This window comes from Pseudopodoces humilis, chromosome 22 (genome assembly GCF_049639895.1).
Source record: "Pseudopodoces humilis isolate 2021_Gansu_Grassland_sample_001 chromosome 22, ASM4963989v1, whole genome shotgun sequence".
NCBI lineage: Eukaryota > Metazoa > Chordata > Aves > Passeriformes > Paridae > Pseudopodoces > Pseudopodoces humilis.
The window spans coordinates 8948495-8973090 of NC_142221.1; the positions used below are offsets into that span (position 1 = coordinate 8948495).

At 50.4% G+C, this 24596-nt stretch overlaps 1 protein-coding gene across 10 annotated transcripts in view; it reads right to left on the reverse strand.

The window, feature by feature from the left end:
* CACNA1B (calcium voltage-gated channel subunit alpha1 B) overlaps positions 1 to 15667 on the reverse strand; it is a 233113-nt gene extending 217446 nt beyond the window's left edge. For all 10 annotated transcript variants that reach the window (XM_088065811.1, XM_088065815.1, XM_088065810.1 and 7 more), the window contains exons 1-3: positions 15056 to 15667; positions 11738 to 11843; positions 4993 to 5132 (exon numbers count right to left, since the gene is read on the reverse strand). In XM_088065811.1, the coding sequence (XP_087921937.1) occupies positions 4993 to 5132; positions 11738 to 11843; positions 15056 to 15315 (506 nt within the window). In that variant the 5' untranslated portion in view covers positions 15316 to 15667. The remainder of the gene's footprint in view (positions 1 to 4992; positions 5133 to 11737; positions 11844 to 15055) is intronic.
* Positions 15668 to 24596: the final 8929 nt, after the last annotated feature.

Below are 24596 nucleotides of genomic sequence, written 5' to 3' on the forward strand. Positions count from 1 at the left end.
TGATTGGAAGCCAAAAGAAATTAATTCTGCTCACAAAGGACAGAGCATGGTCCTGTCAAGCACTCTGTTATCTCACACCGACCTGCAGCCGCTCTTGGTGTTGGACAAACACCACATGGTTGTGGTCACTCCATGAGGATGTGGCAGAACTGGGAAAGGACCAGAGCAGCAGCAAAGGCCTGTGGTGCACAGAAAAGCCCTCAGGTCAAGGGAGGTTGTGCAGCATAAATCTCTGGCTGGGGAAATGCTGGCGTTCCACAAAACCGTAGGCATGCAGGAAAAGGAACTCCTCAAACCTTACTAGAAGGCACCAAGGGGAATCTCAGGTAGCTGGTGATGAAAAAGGGACAAGCAGCTCCTTTCTTGGGGTATGGAATTAAACCTTAAGGCCCATTATCCATGATATGATGAAACCAAAAGTATAAACAAGCTCCAAAACACAACTGAGGACAGGCCCCTTGGACATCATGGTTTAAAAGCCTTTTTTTTCCCCATCAAAAATCCCTGGACATCTGAATTTTGGGAATCAATGATCAATGTCATTTTGTCCATGCTTTGTTCTCCATTCTTCCCCTTGACACCAGCTCCATGTAAACCCAGCAGTTCTTCAGGCTTTGCATCCAAAGCCCAGGAGAAAACCTCCCATGAAGTCCAAGAGGAGCAGGTCTGAACCCTCCAGGCCCTGAATCAGAGCTCGTGGCTCCATCTGAGGAATTTGGGGACAGGACAAAATTGTTCCCACAACACCTCTCTGGATTTCTGAGATTTTCAACCCCAAGCACTCAGCAGCAAGAGTTAAAAAGTCCCTTTGCCTCCACCTTAGAAAAAGTGCATTAAGATCATCCAGTCCCAGGCCAATTGAGAAACTGCAATTTTGTGTGATTTAGAGCTGCTAATGGGTGATGTCATCACTGGAGCCAATGCAAGCCCACAGAAAGGTGGAAATAAAAAGAGCAGGAGCTATAAAATGTGTGTTTTTCTCCCCAGCAGCACCAGGCCCATCCCAGCAGGAGCAGCTCTCATTGAGACTCGTCTACAACTGGTGGAGATCACCAGAAATCGCTAAAAAAATCACAGAGGAAACAAAATCTTTCAAGGAGAACAACCTATTCTTTTCCCAGGCCTTTATTAACAGCAGATCCACAGGTTTCCTTGGAAGCAAATGAGAAATAGGCACCACAGCATTGCTGGGAAAAGAAACCGAGGGAGTGTTTTCTGGAACAGCAAACCAAAGCCATTTTGGGCCACTATCTGTTAGACTCGAGTTTAGCTCAATAGGATATTGATCCTGGCTGCATGGAACACAGCCCTGATGTATTTCCTGATTAACAAGTTCTGCTGTCTGCTTTTGACAAACAAAATCTCCCTCATTGCAGGTAGATAAAAAATATCTTTATCGATAATTCCAGTGTGCAGGCGCTGAGTAGCCAAAGAAAAAAATTTTTAAAAAAAAGGGAAAAAAAAAAAAAGGGTTGGAAAAATCAGGTGGGAAGGATTGCTGCATGATCACTGGAATATTTACATAAGGCTAAGTTCAATCAATGCAGAGCCTTCCCCCACAGCCTCCTCCAAAACACACCCAGACTCTGGCTGGCCTTTTTCCTATGGAAACAGAGAATGAGAGCAGAGCTGCTCTTTGCTTTTCTGGGGCTTAGCTAAAAGCTGAAAATGAGATCAGGTTTTCTGACATTCACCATTTACCTTAACAAAAACGGGCACTGGGCAGGATTAGCAGGTACACAGCTCTGTGTGGGGCATCATGGAACATTCCCATGATCTTTCATGCTTACACAGAAGTAAAAAAGAAAATAAAAGAGGAGGAATCAAAATCCCTCTCTAACATTGAAGATCAATGTAAAACTGAGCTTTGGAGCTGAGCACTGCCTGGGAAACATGAAGTAACATTTTCAAGTAGAAATCTCGCACATATGGCAAAGGGAAGCTTTTGATAGAGTAGCAAAATGATATTTCAAACAGTGATGTCCTACCTATCTATATTTATAAGAACACATTAAGTACTGGCTTAGCAATGTCCTTTTTTATTATTCCCTAATAAATTACAGCTTGATCATTTTTTTGAAACACACAGATCTGAGTCTGCCTTCCACAGAAATGAAAATGAAGGTGCCACTCGTGTCACCACCTTGCTGCCCTCCCTGGAGGGTTTGTCAGCAGGAAATTTCTTGCTCATCGAGCTGACTTTGAAGTCTTGATGCAGAAATAAGGAGGATTTTGTCTCAAATAAACATCCCTGGCCAGGTTTCCCCTCTCACCTGAGCTCATGCATGCAGTGGGCAGGTGAAAGGGTTCTGGCCACTGAAGGAAACCCAAGCAAGAGGAACTCCAGTTTTCCAGCACAGCCCCATGGCAACACAGGAGTGAGCTAAGAACTTCATCATGATCTGGGCAATGCAGAGCAAAACACACCAGGCTACAGAGAAAACACTAATTCAACCCCCTGAAGCTGCAGAGCTTTCAGTGCTCCCTCCACCTGGGCTGGAAATATTCAGGGAAGCATCAAACCGAGCATGAGTAACTCTGTTATTTTCAGTAGCTTCCCCCTAACGCCAAAAATCAGGCACGAGCTCAAGCGCCTTGTAAAATCCATCCCTGGAATTAGGAGCATCAGAGGCCTGGATCTCCTGAGAGGAGATGACTCTTGGACTCGATGCCGATGAGTTTCAGCCTTTGCCACCCCTGCACTGCTGCCTGGTGGGAAGCCCTTGTACAAGGCGATTTCAGCAGGGCCCAGTTGGTGTCACCATTGGAAACAGCAGCGGTGACGTTAACAGGATGGCACTTCAAAGGCACCCGCGGGGTTGCAGATGGCACCGGGGGTCCTTGTTCCAGCTGTCTCATCAAGCTGATATTCCACAATTATTTTCCAGGATCAAACAGTGCTGCAAACAGCTCCCACAAGAAACCCAGCTCCGGGGTGCCCGCGGCCGCAAAACTCGGAATGTCTGGGTTGTAAAACAAACCAAACAAACTCCGGAGTCTTGAGTTCACAGAGGGGAAAAGAAAAAATCAAAATAATTCGAATCGTGCCTAAACAATGTGGCTGGGGTTCAGAAAAGCTTTTCTGTAGAGCCTGAACTTTAAGTAGAGAACCACTGGAGTCAGCTGAATTCCGGCATATGCTGGAATGCTTTGCTATAGGATAAATTCAACCAATGCCAAAGTCCTTTCCAGAATCAGGGCCTCGATTTTATATCTTATATATTTATAAAATTATTTATATATTTATAAAACTATTTATATATTTATAAAATCAATTATATATTCATAACATTCTTTATATATTTATAAAAATATTTATATTTTTACATTCTTATTGTTTATTATATATTTATCTATACTTATTTTATATTGCTTACATATAAATATTTAATAGATATTAAAATTTAAATAAATATATTATTTATATGTTTATAAAATTATTTATATATTTATATAATTATTTATATATTTATAAAATTATTTATATATTTATAAAATTATTTCTATTTTTTATTTTTATTGTTTATTATTATATATTTATCTATACTTATTTTATATTTCTTACATATAAATATTTAATATATATTAAAATTTAAATAAATACATTATTTATATATTTATAAAGTATATTTTTATATTTTTATATCTATTTTATATTTTTAAATTTTTATATATATTTTATATTTATATATTATATATATATATAAATTATTATTTCTAAAATAATGTTTATTTTTTTTTTTTGACACAACTGCGTGGAGCTAACTAGGAATCAGAACAGAGCTTCAGCGAGAATAATTGTGGCATCTGTGCTAATTCTCTTTTCATCCTGGTACCCCCTGCTTCTAAGTATGGAAATCTGATTCTCCTTGTGCCTCCACTGAAGTTTCTATTGATTAAATACCCAGCCCCAGCAGCAGGAGAATCAAGCCCTGCATATTTATTCTCCTCCTCTTAATACATCAAGAATTCCCTTTGGCCTCTGGAGTGCTGTATCACAGGGTGCCATGAATGCAAATGGAATTACAGTGATCATGGAGCTAATGAACACATTTGTATATGTATGCAAGCATTTCCCTACTCCACACCACCACCAGGAGCAGGGAACATCCACCTTCAGCACACACACAGGCAGGGAAGGTGTGGGAAAGGATGGATAATGGGAAGAATATCAGCAGCAGGAGCCAGGCTGCAGTTTCTGGGGAGAAACGAACTGAAATCCTTCCAAGATGAAGGCTGCAAGCTCAGGACCTCGCGCAGACCTTTGGATCGTTTCCTCTGAGGCTTTAAAGCCCAATTTGTAGACTAGAAGTGTCCATGTTTATGTTTTCATTATCCACCAGCATCACCCTCTATTTATATAAATAGACAGAAACTGCTGCAATGCATAATGTAAAATATTGTCAGCGTTTTCAAGAGAGAGATCAGTGATATCATCTCAAACCAGGGTACAAAATGCACACGTAACCTTTTCACCTCCATCCTTAATAGGACATTTTGAATTCGTTTCAAACACCTTTGAATTCTTCTGAGAAAAGTTATTTTATAGGGGAATAAATTCATTCCTGCAGAAACTCAGCCCATTTCAGAGTTGTAACAGCTTAAAAATAGGATGCATTTAATTTGTTAGTGCACTCCATGTTGACTTCTAAAGTCATCCTGTAACGTCAGAAAATAAATTGATTTAAATCAGGTTCAAGTACCAGTGGCAATTATAACCTGCAAAGTCACAGAAATGTCAGGAAGTGTCTGGATCAGATACACACTGGAATATCTACAAGGAAATATCCTCAAAACCACTTTTGAGCTGGTTCAAACGCTTGGCAAGTGACTCACCCAGCACAAGAGCCATTCTTGGGTTTACTACAGCCAGAAATGCAGGTTTTTAGTTCTATTCCACTTCAGCCAGCCCCAGCCCAACCCAGAGTAAAGAAACAGCACAAATCAGGGTGAGAATCCCCAAAAAGCTCGGGGGGAGAGGAGCTCACTCACCCTGTGAGGACCACGACGAAATCCATCACGTTCCAGCCGTTGCGCAGGTAAGAGCCTTTGTGAAAAACAAAGCCCAGAGCGATGATTTTGATACCAGCTTCAAAACAAAATATTCCAATAAAGTACGGCTCGGTGTCGTCCTGGAAAAGAAGGGAAATTAAAGGAGTCAAGGAGATATCCACGTTCCTGCTCTGCCAACCAGTCCTCCAAACAGCTGCAGGCACCAGCTCCACACCTTCCCCACTCTCTGAACAGAAATTAGAAGGTTTAACTTTACTGGAACTAAGCTCAGGGAGGAATTCCATTGTTATTTCTCTGGAATGAATTTTCTTTACGAATTGGCACTTCTATTGGCCTTCATCCTGGTGGTTTCACGCCACACTTTCCACCGTTATGGAATGTTCTGGAGGGAATTTTGATGCGGAAATTTTGCTCTAAGGGTATATTTAAATTAGAGATGACAGGTTTCTGGAGTTATTGGTGTAGAAGATGCTCTGCAATTCATCCAGGAACCTGAAACAAGAGGGTGTCTTGGGGTGCAAATCAGCGCAGCGAGCCTGACAGCACTGACAGGAAATTATTTATTTATCATTTATTCCATCAGTTCTTTCTCCGCTCCTTCTCCTCCATTTTATCAACTTTCACAGCTGCAGCCTCATTTGTTTTCCTTTCACTGGGGATCTGGTTCAGGGAGAAATCCCCAACCCCTCCCATGAACAGCAAGATTTGTGTCTCGGGTCCGTGGTGCAGACTAACACATCCCTTGAGATCTCAGATTCGTGTCCTTGCTCTCTACAGAGAAAATCAAGCTCAGCCCCTACAATTTTACTAAACCTTTTATTTCATCTCTGCACCAGATCTCTCAGGATTAGACTTTATTGACAGGAGTTTCAACACAAAGTCAGTGCCAAATGGAAGCATTCACATTTGGAAGGAAGATTTGGGCAGGGAACGGGAACAAAGCAAGAGGTAAAAGCGATGGGCATAAATTTCAAGAACTTGTTCATCAGCTTTGGCACCAGTGACCAATTTCCAAATGTGCCTTGGGTCCTGGTTTTCAGTAGAATTCAACAGAAGCAAAGCAGCCCTACCCAAAAAAGAAGCAAACTTCCACACTGAGAGATTAGAAATCCCTTTTACAGTGGCTTTGGCGTTTCTGGCCACCAGAACCAAAGAGCTGAGCTGCTGTTTGAGGCATAGCTGCTCATATTTTGCAATTCTCCCAATGACAAGAGGGGATTGTTTGTTCTCTGATGGAAAAAGAGCAGGAATGTCGAGGTTTGTGGCCCCAGAACCAAGGAAGAAGCAGGTTTGACACAAGTACGGCAACTCCTGCTCAGCTCTGGCACAGACCCACATTTCAGGACAGCAATTGCTCCAGAAATTAAGGTTTTCATCCCTAAAAGTTGAGCCTGTTCAGCCTTGAGAGGTGATGCTGAGAGGAGGCCTCAGCCCTGGGTGTCCCTGGCTGTCCCTGGCTGTCCCTGGAGGTGCAGGAAGGGTCAGAGCAGGGCCAGGCTCTGCCCTGGTCTGGTGGCACCTCTGCTCTGGTGGCACCAGAGGAATGGGCAGGGATTGATCCCAGGAATTTTCCCTGCACAGGACACAGAATTTCTGCCCTGGGCAGTGCCCAGCCCTGCACAGAGAGCAGGGAGGCTGTGGAGTGTCCCCCACTGGGAATATTCCAGAACATCAGTCCTGTGCCCCGTGCTCTGGGGTGACCCTGCTGGAGCAGGGAGGTGGCCCCAGATGTCACCACTGTGGTCCCCTCCAGCCTGACCCCCCTGGGATCTGTAAGATGCCAGCACAGCTCTCCCAGGGAGGCTTGGCTGGCCATGGCCCAGCTCAGCAAGTCCACCAGAGAGCTCCAGTCACCCAGGATGCCTCCGAGCTGCTGGAAAATGTAACCCCTGGAGAGGTTTTTTCCATCAGTGCCTGAATTTGAGTTTTGTTCCCCATATCCCTAGACACCTCAGTGGGAATAGCTCTTCCACCCCGTGCTGCGTCTATTCCCCTCTGCCTTTCCGAGCTCCCAGCCCCAGCAGCTCCACCTCCCGTGCCCCTGTGGGGAGGTGCCAGTCACCCACAGAGACACCCCCAGGTACTGCCTGGGCAGCAGCAAAACACAGCAGGGGCCTCTTGAGCTCCCACAGGCCGAAATGGAGAGGAGAAAATGAAAACCCACCCCCAAAACTGGCTCTCCCCCCGGCCAAGGAGGGGTTTGCACCTCCAAGCCCTCTGTGCCTCACTGGTGCTGCTCAGAGGACACAGAAGCCACCGCTGCCAGAGCTCCAGCTGCCAATCTCAGCGCTGTTTACCCACACAGAATCAGGAACAAAGGCCACCAGACCTTTTATGACCTTCAACAGAAACCCTACAATGCACATCTTCTTCCAGCAGCTCCACAGAGAGAGCTGGAGGCATCCCAGGGCTCCAAGCCAGTGCAGAAGAGAGGGAACAAGGTAGAAGGGGTCAGAAATCATCCTGTGTGATGCCAGAAGTTCCTTACAACTCCTCTGCCTTCCCTCCTGGACACAGCAGCCCTCTGACAGCCCAACCCACCTGTTCTCCAACCCCCCCAGCAGCTCCTGGTTCAACAGTTCCAGATAATGCCTGCACACAAAGGCGTCCCAGCCCATCCCAAATTCCCATCCCACAACTACTCGCGTGCCTCTAAAAATAGCTCTTCCAAGACACACAAAAAGAGCTACCTTTACCCACATCCACTCCTCCACATCACTCCCTCACTTCCTTGGAGCCGGGTATCTACTCCAGTCTCTGCTCAATCTAGGTCAGGTGCCTGGTGGTTACAGCTCCCAGCTTTAAAGAGCCAGGCTCCAGGTACTCCAGGGTTCCATGGGATGTGCTCTTCCCAAAGTTAGGGCTGCACAGAGCTCTTAGGAAGTGGGTCAGGAGTTGGGTTTTGGGTTTTTTTTTCAGCTTCTAGGGAAGCAGGAAGGCTCACAGATGGATTTGGGTATTTATTACAAAGAAGAGCTCTCATCTGTAGGGTTGGCAGGGAGTAGCTGGGGAAATAAGAGGCGAAAGAAAGAGGGTCTTTTCTAAAGCCTGCCTAAATTTACACTGATTCAGCCCGAGAATCAGGGCAGTAACAAGAAGATGAAAAATAAAATTTATCCCCCACTGGGGAGAGGTCCTGCAGCTGAAAAAAGAAGGATTTGCCTGACTGAGTGTGGTGGAAGGAGGGAAGGACGTGGGTGAATGCCCTGTGTGGTGATGAAATGGCCCTGCCTCAGCTCAGAGTCCCTGCTGGGACACCCTGAAGCCCCTTCAGACCGAAGGTTGTGCCCCTGCTCAGGTCCCAGAGGGGCAGAGCAGGTGAGAATGAGCATCCTCGTGCGTACTTGGAAGGAGGGCGGAGAATCTGGGCAGCAGCCAGAGCTGTGCCAGCAAGTTGTTTGCTGTGGACACAGCAGAGCTTGAGACTGGGCCAAACACACATTTAATCAATATGTTTCTGATCAGAAACAACTTCTGAGTCTGGAAAGTCATTACAGTTCCTACTCCACGTCCTAGTGTCTTTCCTTGGCCTTCGGCTGTGGCAGCCTGGGGAGGTTTGGGTGTGAAAGGCTTTGTTCATGCAAAGGTTAATATGAGCAGCTCACATATCACTGCTCTAAGTGCCTGGGGATGGGATCCATTAGTAAATTGCCAGAGCTGTCACGCTGAAAATCCGGGAAAAGTTATGTTCTGTCCTCACATCCAAAACCCGGGGGAGCCAAACACCCTGAGCCTGCAGGAAACATCCCACGGCGCCTTCCAACAGAGGGGCAGAAAAGAGATTTCCTGTCCTGGAAGCTCTGAAATCACCACTGTCCTCCTGGGAGAGGTCTCCTGAAGCTTCTCATGGAGAACTGAGCAGTTAGGAAGGAGACAGGGAGAGAAGGAGGTGTCGGTGTGGACAGCCAAGAGCCTCGTGAGCCGCAAGGCCGTTCAGGGCTGGGATGGGAAGTTCCCATTCCCACATTTGGGAATGTGGACCCAGCTCCCATTTGGAGCTGCCACCAGCAGGCTCTGGGATGCTCAGAACAGCTCCCTCAGCACCTCTGGGAGCTGGCAGCACTCCAGAGTGCACAAACAGCGCTGTATTTGTTGGGATTGAGGGAGTCTGGCTCCACATTCCGCTGGCACTGCGTGGAGACAGACAAACCTGTTCCTCTGATGGGAGGGAAACATTCCCAACATCCAGAGCACGTGGGACTTCCAGCTCGGAGCAGGAAGGAGCCTCGGGGTGGGTCAGTCTGCTGCTGCTGGGAGAGTGAGTTTGGTTCTTGTTTGATGATCGAGGACCTGAGCTAGTGCTCCAGTTCTCCACCAAATGCTCTGATCACCAGACTGGTACTTTCTCATTGCCCTGATTTTGATCACAATTTCCAGCCCAGAGCCAAGTAATGCTCTTCTGTGCATACAGAAAGTGGGCAGAGAGAGAATTCTCCTAACTCAGACACTCAGAATCTTGGAATATTGCATGTGGTGAGACACAGTTAACCCTGCCTGACAATAACAGGAGCACAGAGAACAGCCTGGTGAGATTGCGCTGCAGGATCGTATCCTAGGTCTTGGGGAGATAAATGGAGGAAAACTGTGATTAAAAGACAAAAATAATTGAAATGTTTGCATGGGCTCCTCCCTTTTTTTACCAGCTTTAACAGAAAATCTTAATTTTTTTTCTTTGTATCTGTGGAACAAATTATCAGGGCAACTTCAGTTTTCCTTCAACAGCTCTGCTGACATCTCCCACAAAAGGCTTATGGTGTGCACCTCATATCCTTGATTAACTCTTCACTGATGATCTCCAATTTGGGCATCTTTAATGAATCCAGAAGAAAAAAAGCCATACCTCTTAACCATCACCCAAAAAAAGACCAATTCCATTCCTGCTAAAGACAGCTGTAAAGCACCTATTGTTCTGCGTGGACTCAGAATTTGGCTGAACAAACCTGCAAATGTATGGGAAATGTAAATGGGAACGTTCCCCCACTCTGGTTTAACATGGATTTGTAACATTTGCAATGAAACAATTTCCAGTTTATAGAAGAAACAGGAGATTTCTAAAGAGGTTTTGCTTTGAAATCTAAAAGACAGGTTTTCTTCCTCACAGTACTTACTCTTCCCAGATTATGTTGAAAATAAAAAGTATTTCATGACTTGTAAATATTGTCAATAAAAATCACTTTATACTTCAGAGTTATGAATGTGCTGTAGTTGGCATGGCTTCAGGATATCTGGATCAAACATAAATGCTTGGGACAAAAACCAGGGGTTAATTCTTCCTTCCACTCCGAGGCAGAGCCAACAGGGCAGAGATTGTGCATTTCACTCACACAGCTCTCTGGCACTGTTCAGTGGCAATGCCAGTGCCCCTTTGGAATGATTTAGGCAGGATCTGAAGGTGTGTGTGCTGTAAAATGGAATTAATACACCGGGGAAAATGACAATAAAATGCCTCTAGGATGCCCTTATGAATCAAGGGGTACAGAGAAACATAAAACCAACATGAACCAAAGGATTGCCAAACCAGAACATCTCAAAAACTGCTTTTTCCCCTCTCTAATCTGTATGTTTAGAACCACTGAAGGCACTTTCCCAGCTCAGTCCTGGCTCTAAAACCTGTGCTTTGCTCACACCCCCAAGCTGGCCTTGCCAACCAGCCCCAAGGCACACAAAGACAGAATGGCAGAAAGATCTACATAAAATCATTGATTCATTTCATCCTCGTACCTTCTTCACTAAAAATAATTCCACCAGAGAGAGAAAGCAAGCCCCATGCAGGAGGGCAGCCAGCAGGAGCGCATCCATTCCCAAACCAGCAGCAAATTCTGACCCTGACTCTCCAGATTTCTCACTGACACACTTTTTCCTTCTTCTGCAGGATGAGATTCTGAGAGTTGCCCACCAGCATGGGCCATCCTTGGGAACTGCAGCAATCCCTATTCAGAGGCTCTCGTTTCTGGCAGCAAGCCTAATGTTATCTTTGTTTGCATAATATAGCATCGACATGGAAAACACATATGGATCCATATTTATCCATCCTTTGAACGTGCACCAGGATTAATGCATTTAGGCATGCAAGACGTTCCAGATCATTAAAAGCAGAAGAAAAATCAAACCAAGAATTGCACAGTTTTCTTACGGTGATGATAAATGGGAGAATTATTTTGAAGCTATTCTTCTATTTTCTTTTGAAATAAGGTAATTTGGCTCATTACCATAAAGCCTGTGGGTAAATTGTTCTCTGTGAGTTGGTTGCATGTTTTTGGTTTTTTTTTTGGAAAGGAAGTGTAATCATCTGAACCCAAAGTTTGCTTCGAAGGATCTGTGGCAGGAAGAGACACACAAATCCTAAAAGGTTACTCCGTTCTAGCACTCCCTGGGAAAATTAAAATTACGTGGAAGTTCATTTGATTCCAAAGATAATTCTAAGCATTCATCAGCCCCTTCCTGTCCTGGTTTAGAGATAACCTAAGTTTGAATTTGTGAGACGAGGTCCAGCTCTCTCCCGTGGCTGGGCAGGGCTGGCTGGAGTGATGAAGCATTCTTGTGCAGATGGGATCGGGAGGGGACAGTTATCCTCGCCGTGACGGATTTTTCCTGATTGTCAGATCAATGCCTGTCTGTTTGCTTTAAAATAGATCCAAACACTCCCAACACCCCATGGCCGACTGCTTTCTGTATTAGACCAGGAGCAAAAAATAAACAATGAAAATGAATGATTGCAACTCACCAATCTCTCTGACATCGGTGTCTTGTCTCCATCCGGCAAATGTTGTTCCAGAGCCAGCACAATACAATTGGCTATGATTGTAGCTAAAATCATGTATTCAAATGGAGTGGGGAGCAGAAGTTAAAGAAGACACTGGACAATACAAGGAGAATCCTGCTTCTACCCACAGAGTTGCATTAATTGAGCATTCTAAGATTTTTCATTATTTTTTTTTTAAGACATTTGTTCCCCTTGACTTCCTCGGTTCTTTCTGGGCTGTGTTTGGAAGAAAAGTAGGCAGCTGGCTCCTCTCTCCTTTGAGAGAGTTAGAGACACACACACACAGTCTGAGATGCTCAAGGAATTTGGGAGCAAGAAAGTGAAAGGTCCAAAGGAAATAAAAAACTATTCATACTTACTGCTCTTCAATGAGATCGATAAGCTAAACTGCCTCCAAATAGATTATCAGCTAAACACCATCTGCTGAATTTTTCTTCAGCAACATTTGACTTCAGCACATGGTGCAAATAAGTGATGGGCATGAAAAGTTCAGTTCAGAGTATCTACACAGGTCTAAAACATAAATTACTGCTCAACTGCGATGCCCACTCTTGGTGAGAACAAAACCCTCTGCTCCCTTTCGGGATGTAGGAGGGAAGAGGGAAAGAACCCAAATCCAGCACCAGGTCCCCCCTTACTTTTTGCCACCGTCTCCCACCCTGAGCTGTGCTGAGCCCCAGCTCTCCTGGGGCAGAGCCGCACCACGGGTGGCAGCGGGGGCCGAGGGCGGGCGATGGCTCCACTCAGCACCGTGGGGAAATGGACCCAGCACCACGGGGAGATGGATCCAGCACCATGGAGAGATGGACCCAACACTGTGGGGAGACGGACACAGCACCGTGGGGAGATGGATTCAGCACCACGGGGAGATGGACCCAACACCATGGGGAGATGGACCCAGCACCATGGGGAGATGGACCCAACACCATGGGGAGATGGATTCAGCACCACGGAGAGATGGACCCAACACCATGGGGAGATGGATTCAGCACCACGGGGAAATGGACCCAGCACCATGGGGAGATGGACCCAGCACTGCAGGGAGATGGAGCCAGCACCATGGAAGACAGACCCAGCACCATGGAGACACAGACTCAGCACTGCAGGGAGCTCCTCTGAACACCATGGAGAGCTCAGCTGAGCACCAGGGACAGCGCCGAGCCTCACCGCAGGCACAACACCCAGGAGGGCTCAGCTCAGCACCGCCAAGAGCTTGGTTTGGCACTGTGGAGAGATTGGTTCAGCATCACAGGGAGCTCAGCTCAGCACGGTGGTCAGCTTGGCTCAGCACCTCCATCAGACCGACTTACCACCACAATGAGCTCAGCTCAGCACTGTGGTCAGCTCAGCTCACCACTGTGGTCAGCCTGGCTTCAGAACCGTGGTCAGCACAGCTCAACGCCGTGATAAACTCATCGCAGCACCGTGCTCAGCTCAGCTCAGCACTGTGGCCAGCCTGGCTTCAGAACCATGGTCAGAGTAGCTCAACACCATGGTCAGCTCAGCTTAGCACCACGGTCAGCCCGGCTTCAGTGCCGTGGTCAGTTCCAATCAGCACTGTGGTCAGCCTGGCTTCAAAACCGTGCTCAGCTCAGCTCAGCACCACCATGAGCTCAGCACCACCATGAGCTCAGCACCACCACCAGCTCAGCACCACCACCAGCTCAGCACCATCACCAGCTCAGCACCATCACCAGCTCAGCACCATCACCAGCTCAGCTCAAGCACTGTGGTCAGCCCAGATATAGAACCGTGCTCAGCTCAGATACAGAACCGTGCCCAGCTCGGCTCAGAACCGTGCCCAGCTCGGTTCAGCACCGTGCCCAGCTCGGTTCAGCACCACGGCCAGCCTCCTTTCAGCACCGAGGGCAGCTCAAGCCAGCACCGCGGAAAGCTCCCGGCCCCGCCCGCCCGCCCCGCCGGGAAGGGCCGGTGGCTCCTCCGGTCCCGCCGGCTCCGCCGCGCCGGGGGTCCCCTCCCCGCATCCCCCGGAAAGATGCAGCCGAATCTCCCAAGAGGCAGGAGAGGGAAAAACTGAGTCTACCCGAGCAGTCAAGGCGATGCTCTGCCTGTCACCGGGGGTTTGGGGCTTGTTTATCCAGACTTAAATGCAGGGAAGGAGAGATGGATGAGGAATTGCAGCAATCGCTGGGATTGTATAATATGGACAGAAAGATCAATACGTGTTTGTGTGTGCTCAGAGAGAAGGGAAGTGCATTGACTCCACTGGTGTATTTTTTCTGTCAGCACCTCAGGAAGTGAAAACTGGGGAAGTCTAAGCAGGAGCTGGCCTCTGTGGCAACTGAAAGTGTTGCTAGGAGGCTGGGAGGAGGCCCTGCTGCTGTTAGCTGAGGATTAATAGGGGTGTGATATGAAATGAAAAGAAAACAACCGGCTCCCCTGAGACCCCTGGTGTAAAGCACACCTGTACACACACACACACACACACACACACACACAAAATCTGCTCCCTGGGAGCCCCAGCCTGCTCCCCTCTGCTTATGGCTCAGCATCATTCCGAGCAAAACCCCCTTCTCACGGCAGCTCACTTGGCCTGGGAGCTGGGTCTCAGACAGAAAGCATCTGCCCCTTTCACAATACAGCAGATGATCCCTCTCCCCACTTGCTGCCTACTTCTGCCACAAGGCTTTGCTAATTAGAATTTTTTTATCGTGCAGCCTGAGCTTAGGCTATGCACCTAATCAAAGTGCCATGATTCATGTTGATTCCAATGGATTCCGGAGGGGATGTGCTAAAACCGAGCTGCAATGATTGCATTCCTGGGATTTACCTGGGCTCTCAATGTCCCCTACTATCGATGCAGCTTCAATGCTAAGGTGTCACCATTTTTATCCCCCATTCCTCCTTCTATTTGCAGGGAGGCAGAAGAGTTGGAAGGCTCCAAGACAGAAATCAGGATTCATGGGCACGAACCTCACAGAACCTGACTTGAATTGTAGAAAATGTTAATCCATGCACCTGTACATCTCACCCCTAAAGACACCCTGACATGGCTTACACACACCCCTGGCATCAAGCACACCAAAAGCACCCTCGGTGCTCTCACGGAAGCGATTCCCTGATTGATTCCCGTATTCCGACTGCCACGGCCGTGCATCATGTCGGGCACACGGCTCCCCGGCACACACACCCATCGCACCGTCTGCAGCAGCACCAGACACTCGCCCTGCGCTGCCTGGAGGGGTCTCTGCCCCCCAGCCTCCCTCTCCCCCTCCACACCTTCCCCCCCGTGCCCACACAGCCTCCCTGAAAGGATATGGCCACTCTGTTATTCGCTTGGCGTATTTCCGTATAACATTATCTTCACTGAAGATGAAGAGGGATCTGTTGACTGTGAAGCAGTTCTGTTTGACAGGGATGGGGTTGTAGAGAGCCATAGTCCTGGCTCTCTGAGCCATCGACTGTTTATACATCCTTTGGCCGGCTTGGGGGCCACCTTGCCGGCTGCTCCCTCTTCCAGCCCCGGCCGGCCCTCCACCTCCATAGCGGGTTGGCAGATCATCCCCAAAGCGAGCCATCCTCGCAGTGCACGGAGCCGGGCGCTACAATCCAAACTGGCAGCCGAGGCGAGAGGAAGACGCATCACAGCGCGCAGCACTTCTCCCTCCGGGGGCTTCAGTTGCGGGATCGGGATCGATCGCGGCAAAAATAGATGGATATATAATAAAACAAAAAAGAAAAAAATATCCCTTTTCCTTCCTCCACCCCCTGCTCTTCCCCGCCGCTGCGGCTGCCCGGGGGTCGGAGGAAGGCGCCGGGGCTCCGCTCACCTCCCCGCACAGGTGGCGTCTCTCCGGCCCGACCTCATGGCCGGGGCGGCGCGGGGTGGGCGCGGTGGCCGCGGTCCCTTGGGTGCTGCGGGCTGGGAAGGGGCTGCTGTGCTGCTGCCGTGCCCGCCGCGGGAGCGCTCCGCCGTGCCCAGCCCAGCCCGGCACGGCTCCGGCACGGCCCGGCCCCGCCGCATGTGATGCCCGGAGCCAATCGGCCTCGGCGGCTCCGCCCGCCCCAGTCACCGGCACCGGGGGGCGGGCGGCGAGGGAGGAGGGAGGATGGAGCCCGCCCGGCCCTGCCGCCGCCGCCCACCCCGGTAAATACGGCGGAGCCTCGGCCACTCCCCGGGGGAAGGAGGGCTCGGTCCCCCCCGCCCCTGCAGCGCTCCGGGGGTCGCAGAGCCCCGGCCGGGGCTGACGCCGCTTGGATGGGTGGGGGGCACAGGCGGGGCAGCCCCCGCGCCTGCGCTCCGCTGCCCAGATGTGCCCAGCCCAGATGTGCCCTGCCCAGATGTGCCCAGCCCAGATGTGCCCTGCCCAGCTGCTGCACCCACGGGTGCCCCGAGCCGCGGCGCTGGGCAGCGCAGCTCCCGTCACCGCTCCTGTGCCTTCAGGACCCCGCGGACGCCGAGGGTGGGGGGGTCACGGTGGGAAATGGGGTTCGGGGAGAGGAGGGGGCTCAGCTGGCGGCCCCCAGGGGCTCGGGGCCGGGGCACGGGCGGATGCGGGGCGGGGGCTGCGGTCCCCGCAGCGCTCACGGGGCTGGGGCGATGCGGGGATGTGCAGCACGGGCAGAGCTGCGCCCTTCTGCACAACTTACTTTGTTTCTCCTTGGTTTGAATGACTCCTGCAGAGCGCTGGATACCTTTAATCCTGTATTTATGGATGAAATCCTTTAATCCTGTTTATTCCAACACCCTCTGTTGCTTCCCTCCAGCACAAGTCAGGGAGATAACTCCTCCTTGTTCCTGGAGCGCCGCACGGCAACAGTCACTGCAGTAGCTGGCGAGGAAATGCTTTAGCATTTCAGGCTAAATTTGGGATATAAACTATTAACTTTGAGAAGGGACCCTCCGGAGAAGTCAGGGCTGTCAACAGGGGGGCATTTTCACTTCCTCCACGGCAAGGAAAGCCTGGACTCCGCCGCTAATGTGGTTTTTGCCTTAGTCATCCAAGCTCGGTGCAAAACCAACCCACCGAGCAGGCGAGCCTGGAGCAGGAACATCTGCTGGCTTCAGGAGCCGGTCGGAGGGCTGGCAGCAGCCACAAGTGACACAAATAAGGTCTGGCAAGACGCAAAGGGTGACTCTCCGGAAGGAACTGGGTCCTTGTGCCGGGGCTCGGTGTCCGAAGGGCTCTGGCACACTGCAGCACAGCCCGGAGATGCTCCCGGAGGCGGCACCGGCAGCCGAGGGGAGCCGGGAGCTGCTCTGAGCACGGAAAACAGCGAGGGAAGGAGGTGAATCACATCCTGCTGCCTCCGGGGTGGCACGCAGCAGGAACAGACACGGACAGGGGTCTGCAAGCCCTGAGGACCAGGGCAGAGAGAAGCAGCTCCAGCCTGGAGGTTGCCTTCCCCTGCACTTGCTGGAAATGCAAGAAAAGGCCTTTTCCCCCAGCCCAGGTTTGGGTCATTTGCAGATTAAGCTGAGTGCTGGAGCCTTTGGGAAAAACTTTGCCCGGAGACAGAGGCTGGAGTGGTTCAGCGTCCCCCAGGCCCTGGGCAGGGATGCAAACGAGTGTTTCCTCCTCGGAGTCCTCACCCCCGAGCACTGCCGAGCTGATCCACACAAATGGGAAAGTTGCCTTATTTTGTGGATGGAGAAGGAGGGTGCAGGGAGCTCTTCTTTCTTTAAAATTTTCCCCAAAACCTTTTTTTTACCCTCACTGCATTGTATTCTGTGATGGATTTATCTTTCACCTGAAAGTCATTTCCCCAGCTGACTTATTTACTCATTTCATTTTTATTAAACTTGCTTACTTAGAGGTTTAATTTTTCACTTTTGTGCTTCTGGCCACTACATCTCCTAGGTTCTTTTTCAGTGGAAAAATCTGGCTTTTTCTCAGTGACCACTAGAAGAGGAAATGCCATTTTCAATAATCACTCACCTCTTCAGACGGAAATCAGTAGATGGAGAAAAAATACATTGGTTTCCACAAATCTTCACCCTCCTGTGCTCACAAAACCAGGGGGATGGATGACATAACAGCTCTAAAAAGGTAAAAAATAATTAAAAAAAAACAAACCGAGTTGTCTTTTGCATCAGGTCTTATTGAGAACCAGGGAAAATCCTGACTTCCACATCCCCATCTCTCCTCCTACAGCCACCGAACCACTCTGCCTCTCCCAGAACAAACTCCCCACCACAGCACTGCAGTGAAATCAGCAGCCAGGGCGGTGGGGGTGTTCGTGACAGAGAGAAAATGATGTGAGAGTGTCGTGAGGGTGCTCTGTTAAACCAGTTTGCCCTTTCCTCAATCTGCATGCTCAGGGCTTTTTTCCCTGGATTGTTTTTTTGGGTTTTTTTTCACACCCTAAGGAAGATCACGCAGACCTTAAGCATCGGAAGCCTTAAAGAAGAGAAGGAGATTGCAATTGCGAGGATTATTTGGCTTTGAGAGGGGGAAGCGTCGGGATTTAGTTGGGCTTTTTAAGATTAGGAGAAAAGCAGGGGAGTTAAGAGAAAGCAAGAAATTTGGAGCACTGAAACAGGTCAGACATCCATAATCTCCCATTACGGGAGGGCAAAGAGCATTCCATGGAAAATTCTAAAAATGGGCTCGGTCATGAGTGACTCCTCCTTGCAAGCCCCGAAGACAGAGGTGAGTAAATCACTCTGCTCTCCAGCACTGCTTAGCAAAGAGCCTTCCTCCTCCCCGAGCAGCTTTGCCAGGCAACCAAGCGTTTCCCTGGACTTCCACTCCCATCCCAAGCCTGAGGCAGGTGACTGGGCTTAATGGAGCAGCATTTCCATCTGGCAGGGCAGGGAAAATGGCCCAGAAGGGCAGGAGTGTTCCTGCAGGGTGCCTGGCACACCGGGATCGTGGCAGACACCCGTGGCTGTGGTTGTTTGTCCCGGCAGGAGCTGCTGGGACAGTCTGGATCCATCTCTGGAAGGGTTTCTGGGTAAATCACAGAGTGGATTTGCATTTGCTGTGCTCCAGAGGCAGCAGCACAGGCTGCCAGCATCAGGGACAGCGGCTAAAATTTAGGGACACAACCCCAACATCCCCCTCTGAGCAGGACAGAGGGGGGACATTTGCAAAAACAGCAGCAGGAAAGAAGATTTCTTCATTTAAGAGAGGAAAGGACTCCCACCGTGCCCTGACTTCCCTGGATCCTGCCCTACACCTGGAGCAGCTCGGAGGGAAGGTCAAAGCTCCCCAGCACACCTTTTGTCCAGGTGAGCTCAGGGAAATGCAGGTAGGCTGTGATTTACTCTGAATTTGCAAGGCTGAGGAACAGAGGAGCCTTTTCAATGCCATCTTGAGGCTCTGGATCCAGGCTATTACCAAGCAGAGCAACTCCCAGGAGCACATTTCCTTTAAAAATAAACTAACAATACAGACTGCACATCTCCTTCCAGCCCACAGGAAGGTCCAGAGCTTCAGGCCAAGAAAAGCAGCTTCCCAAGGTGTTCCTGGCCAGGGATTTCTGCTCTCCTCACTCCCATTTTGCACCAGCTGTGCTGGAGGAAAATCCTGCTGCCAGAGCAGGCAGAGGGAATTGTTAAAGCTGGAGCTCAGGTCTGCCAGAGGATGTAGAGTGGCTTTATGTAAAATCCATGAGGAAGATGCTCTGATACTTTTTATGGAGAATAAGAGAGTGAACAAAGGGAAAAGAGGCCTTTTGAAGTCACAGCTCCTCCTGTGCAAGTCCTGATCATGGCATTGTTTAGTGTCCTAAACCTCCAGGGCCAATTGCCCTCAGCTGCTGCACAAACGTGGAGCAAGAGACACCCTGAGCTCATGGCTTGGGGTGGGGGCACTGCTGGCAAAGCCCCCCCGGGCTGGAACCATCCCAACCCCACAGCACCACACAGCTCTCCCAGGCCCCCACAGACCAAGGGCAGCGTTTGAAGGATCAGCTGAAATGGATTTGAGGGAAGGGGAATGGGGGGACAGCGCTTGGAGCCCACAGCAGGGCAGGGAGAGAAAGCAGGAGCCGGCTCAGTCCCTGCTCAGCACCTTCCCCACGTCACCTCCCTGCCCTGGGTGAGCCCCAGGGCACCAGGAGCTCTTGTGCTCCTTCTGTTCCTCTTGAACTGAGTTCCTTCATAGCTGGATCACAACTCCAAACCCAGCTGCTGGCTGTGGCAGCCGGGTTCAGCCCCAGGTAGCTCAAAAATGAGGTTTTCAGCTCAGAAAACACTTCAACAAGCAGGACCAATGCCTGAACAGCACCACGCAGGAAAATTCACAGGAAATCCCCAGGAAATCACAGGACACAGGGATGAAGAGGGACAAGAAACCTCAGCGGTGCCCAGAGTTCCCTTTTGAGCTCCAGCACCACCAGAAGAGGGTTTGCTCTGTGGGGAAGCAATGTTTGCACACAGACAGGAACTTAAAAGTATTGCAGGCATCATATTTTTATTTTCCACAGCATCTCTAAGATCATTTCTACCCCATTGGTCCCCAAGACCGGCCAGAAGGGAAAGACAACTTCACACCTTCTGTTCCATTATTTGGACCTCAATTTAACCGAGGACTTGATCACCAGGAGAGGGAGATTTGAGAGTCTTTGCCTGTCTTTCAGTACATATCTGTCTGTGGTAAATGCTTAGACATCTAATCCTCCTTAAGATTCAGGTCTCTCCCCTCCTTAGGCTCTTCTGAACACTTGCCTGGATGTCTCTCAGCATCTCCATGTCGACACAGCTTTTCAAATCTGACTTTATCTGAACTGGAGTCGTGTACAGGCTCAGCTCTGCATGAGCTTCACTCTGGAAATGCAAGAGGCAGAAGCATCCCCAGAAGTGACAGAGCAGCAGGGCCAGATCTGGAGCCAGACGGGCAAAAAAATCAGAGAAATTTGGGGATGTCACCAGTCAGTTTCCCAAAGTTTAATGCAAGCTGAAGACAAAAGCCCAGCCCTTCTGTGCCTGACCCTACAGGAGTTTGCTGGACAGAACTCAAAGCTCTCAGGTGTCAAACCCCAGCGCAGCAGGAGTCACACCCTGCCTGGGTTATTGTCAGCATTGTCACTGATTAAAAACCGAGAGCTTTTCATCTTCTCAGTGATGGGTGAGAGAAACTGTTCAGGCATGGAAGAGAAATGAAGAGCCAGGAAAACGCCACGTTTTGGGATGAAACACCCGAAGACAAAGTGCAGGAGAGCCCAGATCCCCAAAGTTCTCTGAAGTTGTGAAGAACCTGGGGACTGGAGACCACACAAGGAGAAGAGCACCACGTCTCCAAGCCTTCTCCTTCCCCAGCTGGAGGATGGCTGTTGCTGTGGAATTAAGGGAGCGGGCAGAGTGTTGGTGTTTGTGCTCTCACAGAGCTGAAAGCAGAGCCAGGACACCTGGGAGTCCCCAAGGCTTTGTCACGAGCACTTTTAACACCCCCGGGCACTCAGACACACCTCCAGCCCTTAAATGACCATTTCCCCCATCTCAAAACAGGCGGCGAGATTCCTCTGCTGGTGTTTTCCGCTGTTTCGGCTGTTCTGTGATGCTGGGGTGTTCTCTCCTTCTCTGCAGAGTGCTCAGCGAGGCTTCAAACCCTCTCGGGACCTCCAGTCCGCCGAAAACACAACTCGAGGTCTGATGAAGTGCTCAATGAGCTGCGGTTAATGGGGGAATGGCTGTCACTCTGTCTGGGGCTGGATCTGGAGCCATGCAGCAAGCACAGATAATAGGAATTATAAAAAAAAAAAGCCATGCCCACTGCACAGCCTTCGAAATCTGAAAGGTTAATGCACGCCGAAAAGGAGAAACACAATAAAAAGCTCTGCAGCTACAGATTAACTCTCACTTCCTAGGATCTGTTATTGTTATTAAGGAAGCTCTTGAGGCAGGAATAGGAGCTGGCTGCCCTACTTCCACCGCCTTGCGCTGGGAGTTGGGGTTTGGGTTTGCTTTCACGCTTTTCACTCTCTCCACCATTTGTTTTGTTGCTTTCTTTCCCAAACCTGCAGTGAAATGCAAACGACAACGACTTCGAGAAGCAGCCTGAAAGCGGAATAACACTGGCAGGCAGGGAATCCCCCAGGCAGGGGCAGGTTCGTGTTTTAGAAAGCAGCTCCCCCTTACCCAAATCCGTGAGATGTCTGGGTGCCTCCCTCAGCATCTCCATGTCGACACAGCTTTTCAAATCTGACTTTATCCGAACCGGAGTCGTGTACAGGCTCAGCTCGGCATGAGCTTCACTCTGAATGCAAGAGGCAGAAGCATCCCCAGAAGTGACAGAGCAGCAGGGCCGGATCTTCGCCCGGAGACAGCTCCGGTGGAAGCCTCACATCCATCAGCTGAGCTCGGCTGCTCCTTGTTTGTTCAGCTAATGGTGAAAGTTATGTCCACAGTCTAAATTAAGTATTCAGCTACTTTACAGACACGGTAAGTCGGTCAGCCTTAGCCTCAGTAATTAGGGCTTACTGTTTAATTAATCTCTTGTGGTCACAGGGAGTTCTCTCTCGCTCTCTCTGGTGGCTCACACGGCCCAGGGAGGAGAGGAACACGAGGAGCTGATCCCTTAAACCGATCCCCACGGCACAGAGGGGAAGGAAAGGAGGGCAGGGGAGCTGCTGTGTCTCGCTGCTGGGAGAAGATCGGGGTTCCGAATCCGCAGAACCGCTGAGGCTGCGCTGGGTCAGGGCAGGGACAGAGCTCATCCTGCAGCGGGGAACGACGGACCCGGCCCGGCTTTGCTGAGCTCCAGGGCTGCTCTCCCCACCTTCCACAGCCCCCAGGCTCTCTCCGGCAGCCCCAGGGCCGATGTGGCTCTGGGGACACCTGAGGGGTCCCAGCCTGGCGATGCCACGGAGCCAGGAGCGCTGCAGCCCCAGGCACAGGCAGCAGCCGCTGCTTCACTCGCTGCAAACGGGAGCGGGGGAAGGAGCCAGAGCTCCCCAGGAAATACAATCACGGCATTTTTAGGTTGGAAAATGCCTCTAAAGTCACCGAGTCCGACCGTTCAGCCAGCGCTGCCAAGGCCACCACGTCCCCGAGCGCCACATCCACAGGACTTTTAAACCCCTCCAGGGATGGTGACTTCACCTCCTCCCTGAGCAGCCCATTCCATCCTTGACACCTTTGGAGAGAGACAATTTTCCCCTCATATCCAACCTAAACTTCCCCTGGAGCAACTTGAGACATTTCCTATTGTCTTACCGAGATATCTGGGGGGGGAGCAGAGCTCGGCCAAACACAAACGTGGTAAAGCCCGAAAACCAGCCCCAGGGAGCAGGGGGAAAGTGTCAATGGACCGAGATTATCGCATTAGAGTGGTAAATAAACCATGTGAGGATTTGACTCGAGTTAGCGAGCCAGCATGGGGGGGATAAGAGGGTGCTAATTACTGTAAATCCCAAATACACAAACGGGTGATCAGCCGCGTTTTGAGGCTCTTTTCCCTTTCAGGATGTCAAGGAGAAGATTCTGGAAACCCAAGAGGTCCCTTGGAGGGTCAGCAGCTGCCCTGAGCTGGTGGCCGAGGGACAGGAACTCAGCGAGGGTCTGGGCTCCTCGGAGGACGGGAAAACTCCTCGGAGGAAAAGCATCACCCCAGTTTCCAGCTCCGCTCTGCCCGGCCCCAGCTGGGCACCCCCGGCCCCCCTGAGCCCCAGCCCTGGCCAGGGGACCACAGCCCATCCCTGGCCAAGGGATCCCTGGCTCCCGCATCCCTCAGAATCCGCTCGGCAGCCCCGGGAGCGGCGGGAGCGGCTCTGGAGCATCCTCGGGATTTTTCTGGGGCTCCAGCGCCCTCTGCTCCGGCACGGGCAGAACTGAATCTCCTCTCCCCCCTACACTGGGGCTGGGGGTGGCTTCCCTCGGTGCCACCCTGGCTGTCGCCTGCCCTGGCACCCGCTGAGGCAGCTCTGGCTGTTGGGCTTTGGAAGCCTCATTATTCCCGAGGGAATTCAATTAATTAAATGAACCCCGAGGGTGTCCCCCCAGCCGGGGCACTGCGGCTCTTGGGGACACCGGGGGCATCTCTGGCTCCATGGGGGGAGGACACAGCTCGGGGCTGGATGGAGGAGCTGCCAGCGCCGTGGGACAGCTCCTCCACCCTCGGCACGGCCACACGAGGCTCCACCGGGTGTTTCCAGAGCTTTTTGCTCCCTTTCTGCCCATTCCCCCCGGCCCCGGGAGAGGCAGGAGCAGGGAACCCACCCTGAGCTCCTCCTCCTCCTCCCGGACGAAAATTCCTGGTGGGAAATCCACAACTTCAAGTCTTGAGAGGAGCCCAAATTTAGGGAGCGGCTGGGCAGGGGGGACACCCGAACATCTCCACCCAAACCTGTACACCAGGTTTCCAGCAGGAATTTTTGCTCCCTGTCTAAACCCCCGGCTCTGTCCATGCCTGGAACCACCCCAGCCTTCCCCCAGGCCAGGAGAGCCAGGGATGACACAGCCAGGGATGATGCTTTGAAACAGAGGCACCACCACCTCCTCCGACCCAGAAAATCTTCTGAGAACCTCCAGCAGAGAGCAAATAAATTAAGATTCAAGAAATAAGCATGCTAGAAACAGTTCAGAACTCACAGCCAAGCCCTGCTGGTGGTAAAGTTGCACTTTTTTTCCTATTTCCCCCATTTTTCCCCAGCTAATCTCTTTATTAGGGATTTATTTCTTCCCTTATATCCAGTACATGCTCAGTCTGGGCTCCCAAAGTTCCAGTAACACCAAAATTAAAGACAAAACCTGAAACTTTGCTATTTACACACACATCTATAAATTAAACTGTAGATATGTGTGTGTTGGTGTGTTCACAGCCCTGGATTCTGTTAGGCCAGGCCAGGTTGGCACTTCTTGATCTTTTTTTTGTTGTTAAACTGTAGAAATGATTTGTTTTTAAACCCTGAGCAC